The sequence below is a fragment of the Penaeus chinensis genome, chromosome 40, assembly GCF_019202785.1.
Source record: "Penaeus chinensis breed Huanghai No. 1 chromosome 40, ASM1920278v2, whole genome shotgun sequence".
NCBI lineage: Eukaryota > Metazoa > Arthropoda > Malacostraca > Decapoda > Penaeidae > Penaeus > Penaeus chinensis.
Window position 1 is genome coordinate 12,120,752 of NC_061858.1, and position 5,000 is coordinate 12,125,751.

General features: G+C 36.2%; 2 protein-coding genes across 2 annotated transcripts in view; both read left to right on the plus strand.

The window, feature by feature from the left end:
* The first annotated feature begins 299 nt into the window (after positions 1-299).
* On the plus strand, positions 300-1,705 carry LOC125047311 (cuticle protein CP1158-like). The gene is made up of 2 exons (XM_047645562.1): positions 300-363; positions 917-1,705. Exons 1-2 carry the CDS (start codon positions 352-354, stop codon positions 1,484-1,486), a joined length of 582 nt encoding a protein of 193 aa, XP_047501518.1. The 5' UTR covers positions 300-351; the 3' UTR covers positions 1,487-1,705.
* Positions 1,706-4,125: 2,420 nt separating this feature from the next.
* The window catches only part of LOC125047312 (cuticle protein CP1158-like), a 1,004-nt gene continuing 129 nt past the window's right edge, over positions 4,126-5,000 (plus strand). The window contains exons 1-2 of the mRNA XM_047645564.1: positions 4,126-4,251; positions 4,382-5,000. The exon at positions 4,382-5,000 is cut by the window's right edge and continues 129 nt beyond it. Coding sequence (XP_047501520.1) covers positions 4,240-4,251; positions 4,382-4,954 — 585 coding nt within the window. The 5' untranslated portion in view covers positions 4,126-4,239 and the 3' untranslated portion in view covers positions 4,955-5,000. The remainder of the gene's footprint in view (positions 4,252-4,381) is intronic.

Consider the following 5,000-nt stretch of genomic DNA (forward strand, 5'->3'; position numbering starts at 1 on the left):
GAAGTTTGGTAAAAAGTAACAATATGAATAGTACCCTTCAAAATTTGCACAGTGCTGATGATGGGGTAATGCGAGGGACGAAGACTATAATGTGAAATTGTAATCATTTTGGTGCACTGATAAATAGGATTTTGGATACACTGTCCGCTCATGATACAATTCTGGTTCTAATTCAGAATTTATAGTAATGGCAGATAGTAACTGCCCCAGGATCTGCCCAGGACCGGTGGGATGGGCGTGGCCACTACGTAGCCGTGAACGAGCGTTGGAGGACACAGAGTGGGCGGATGGATATAAATACGGAGGCAGAGCAGGCAAGACAACAGAGTAGTTCTGGCACGAGGAGCAGATATGAAGTTCCTGGTGAGTCGAGTCAGTGTTTGTAACAATATGAAATTAAGCCTAATGGATATGTGAATTAGAATTTACTTATATATTCACACATGCATATATGTATATATGTACATATACGTATATATGTAAATATACGTATATATGTATATATGTATACATACATAATATATATGTGTATATATATTATACATGATATATATATGTGTATATATATATGAGCATATATACATGCATATATGTATACATATATACATACACATATGTGTAGGAATGTGTGTGTGTGCATTATATATATAGATATAAATGTATGTATGTTTGTGTATATATGTATATTTATATATATATAAATATATATATATATATATATATATATAAACACACATATATATGTATATATATACATGTATATATATACATGTAAACATATATGTGTATATACACATATTTATATTTATCTATCTATATGTATAGATGTACATATGTTCATTCATGTACACACACCACTGCATCCAAAAGGATAGATTGTCTCAAATTAACGCATTGCACGATAATTCCTCGCCAGGTTGTGGTAGCAGCGGTGGTGGCGTGCGCTGGCGCTCGCTCAATCAACGCCGGTTGGGTCCTTCCGCCAGGCAACATCGGCACCTCGGGCATCCTGCGCAAGGATGGCTCCACCGATCTCTTTAGCCATGACTTCGCTCACGACATCGTTGCCATCGGACCCTCTGGCATCGTCCTAAAGAACGGCCCACCCGTTCAGCTCGACGCCGACCTCAAGATGGTGGGCCGCAGCAAGCGCTCCTCCGGCGCTGGATACGTCCTTCCCGCTGGCAACCTCGGCTACTCCGGAATCGTGCGCAAAGACGGCACCGTCGATCTGTTCGACTTCGCCCACGACATCGCCGAGATTGGTCCTTCTGGCATCGTCTTGAAGAACGGCCAGCCCATCCAGCTGGACGCCGACCTCAGGATAGTCGGACGTTCCAAGCGTCACGTCATTGGTGACACCGGCATGATCACTGACTGGGGTCAGATCATCCAGTTCAGGGAGCCATTCACCACAATTGTCCACGAAGGCCCTAGTGGCATCGTCCTCTCCGACGGCCAGAACATCCAGAAGCCTCACCTCTGAAGCCCGGTTCTTGGCTAATTATCTTCCAACTTTGTTCAACATTCTCAAGTCTGGGAATGTAGAAAGGCATTGAACTGAAGCTTTAATGGAAAAATTAGTACGTTAGCTTACGATCAAGAAAATATTCTGAAATACAGCACACCAGACATTTCAGTCTTTGATGAAATCTTGTTATATTTTGTATTGATCATTTGATGATTGAATAAAATCATAAAAATCCATTGCTTACCATTCCACTTTTAGATTTATATGTAAAATGAATGAAAGGTTTATCTCTGAACATACTGAATATCATCACACAAAAAGAAAATAACATGAATACTTATTCTATCATTACTATTATCGTACAACTATTATTACAACTAATACTAAGACAAAAAAGAGAAATGCAAACATACTGTATGCTATATACATATATATGTGTGTATGTGTGTGTGTGTATGTATGTAAGTATGTATGTATGTATATATATATGTATGTATGTATGTATATGTATATATATGTATATATACGTACATGCATGTGTGCATAAATTAAAAATATACACACATATATACATGTGTATATGTATATATATATGTATATATATATATATATATATATATATATATATATATATATATATATACATATATGTACACACACATATAAGTGTATGTATTTATATATATATATATATATATATATATATATATATATATATATATATATATATGTATATGTATATGTATATATATATATATATATATATAGTATATGTATATATATATATATATATATATATATATATATATATATATATATATGCACACACATACGTGAACAGACATATACACAAACACACATCATTATCATTACTAACACTATTTTGATCATTATCATAATCGTGATCATTATCATAATTATTCATATTTTTATATACTATTGTAGTTATTATTATTTTTGAAATTATATTGTTATTATTATTATCATTATTATTATTATTATTATTATTATTATTATTATTATTATTATTATTATTATCATCATCATTATTATGATAATTATTATTATTATAATAATAATAATGATAACAATAATAGTTTTTTCATTATTATAATTATTATTATTAATATCATTATCATTATGTAATTGTTATTGTTATTATTATCATTACTACTACAGGTCTTATCATCATTATCACCATTATCATTAAATCATCATTACAGTTTATGTTTGTTTTTATTGTTGCTAGTATTATTTTCAGTAATATTACTATTATTATGGTTATTGATTTTATACTTATCCATATCAGCATCATCGCTGTTATCGTAATCATTATAATTTTCTTCTTGCTATCATCATCACTATTACTACCATCATTCTCAATAAGATTGCCATTGGCATTTTATCCTTATTATGATGATTATTTCGTTATTACTATCATTATTATTGCCATTATCTTTCTATAGAGTTTGTATCATCTCTTCCCAGATAAGAATTAATGTTACATGACTTGGTGATTGTTAACGAAAGATATGTAATCGTCCGGTCACAAGTATTGCATTTGTGATCTCCAGAGTATTTGGAAGGGTATAGATGTTTTCTTTTGCTAAATAACAACTCAGGAGACAGGGAATGAACCTGAATCGATCAGCTTTGGCTGCGCTCTTGCAACGGAGCATGCGGAGGCCTCTAATGATGGTATCATCGAGGAGGTGACGACCTTTTTAGAGACCATTTAATCAGAAAAGAGGACGTGAACGAACTGCTTAACTTGAGTTCCTTTGCGAAATGTTTTCATTTATTTCCTTTTAGTTGCTTATATGTTACTGTTTCGTCTATTCCTTTCATGTCCCAAATAATGCTTTAGAAAAGATGGATAAAGGGTTAACAAAAACTTGAATGAGAGTGATAATAAAATTAACAAAATAATGATTCAGAGGTACATACTATTATTAGTATTTATTATTATTGTCATTATTATATCTAGTATTATTATCATGATTAATAAAGATTTGGAATTGGATAAAAACAATTATGATAATATTTTGGTGATAATAAAAATCACTGATGGAAATACAGTCGAGGGAAGGGTATTAGTCATAATTTTGTATAGTTTCCAAACAATGCTCACATCCCGCAAATATGTACAGCATAAATTACATGCATGAAATAAAATAAAGTATGATCTGCCACCAAATTATCACTCGTTAAAGTATTCGGCTTCCGAAATCAAAGAAAGCAGATTACTTATGCGTGTGCATATATGTGTCTGTCGGTGTGTTTCTTCCGTCTTTCTCTTTCTCTCTCCCTCTGTCGCTCTCTTTACACGCTCATACATACAGACATACAAACACACACTTCCACACATACACGCACTCGCATACACACACACACACACACACACACATATATATATAAATTTGTCTGTATCTGTGTGCGTATATTCACACACACACGTATATATATATATATATATATATATATATATATATACACACGCACATATATATATATATATATATATATATTTAAATTTAAATTTGTCTGTATCTGTGTGCATATATTCACACACACGCACACACACACACACACACATACACACACATGCGCATGCATGTATATGTTTGAATATATACCCACTATGCAGTATCAATAGACACAGTGGGCGGGTGGACGAGTGTTGGAGGCCACGGAGCGGCGGACGGGTATATATAATGGAGCTGTGGAGACTGGTGCATCAGATTTTCTAACACTTCCAGCGATCAGACATGAAGTTCCTGGTGAGTGAAGCAGAATCAGCATAGGCATATTCAGTGAATTTGCCGTTACTTGTGGTATTCTTTATATATTTTAAGGTCAGAAACATTGAATTATTGTGGATTAACGCAGTGCATAATAATTCCTTGTCAGGTTGTGGTAGCAGCGGTGGTGGCGTGCGCTGGCGCTCGCTCAATCAACGCCGGTTGGGTCCTTCCGCCAGGCAACATCGGCACCTCGGGCATCCTGCGTAAGGATGGCTCCACCGATCTATTTAGCCATGACTTCGCTCACGACATCGTTGCCATCGGACCCTCTGGCATCGTCCTAAAGAACGGCCCACCCGTTCAGCTCGACGCCGACCTCAAGATGGTGGGCCGCAGCAAGCGCTCCACCGCTGGATATGTCAATGAGGCTGGCAACATTGGCCGCTCCGGAATCGTGCGCACGGATGGCACTATTGAGCAGTTCGGCCACGATCTGGCCCACGACATCGCTTTATTTGGCCCTAGTGGCATCATCCTGAAGAACGGTCCACCCATCCACCTGGACGAGAACCTCAACACGAGGGGCCGCACCAAGCGCCATGTCGTAGGACACACCGGCATGATCACCGACTGGGGTCAGATCATCCAGTTCAGGGAACCTTTCACCACCATTGTCCACGAAGGCCCTAGTGGCATCGTCCTCTCCGACGGCCAGAACATCCAGAAGCCAGCTGTGTAGAAAACGGTCCAATATGACAACACGAAGAATAACCGTCGTTTTTTGC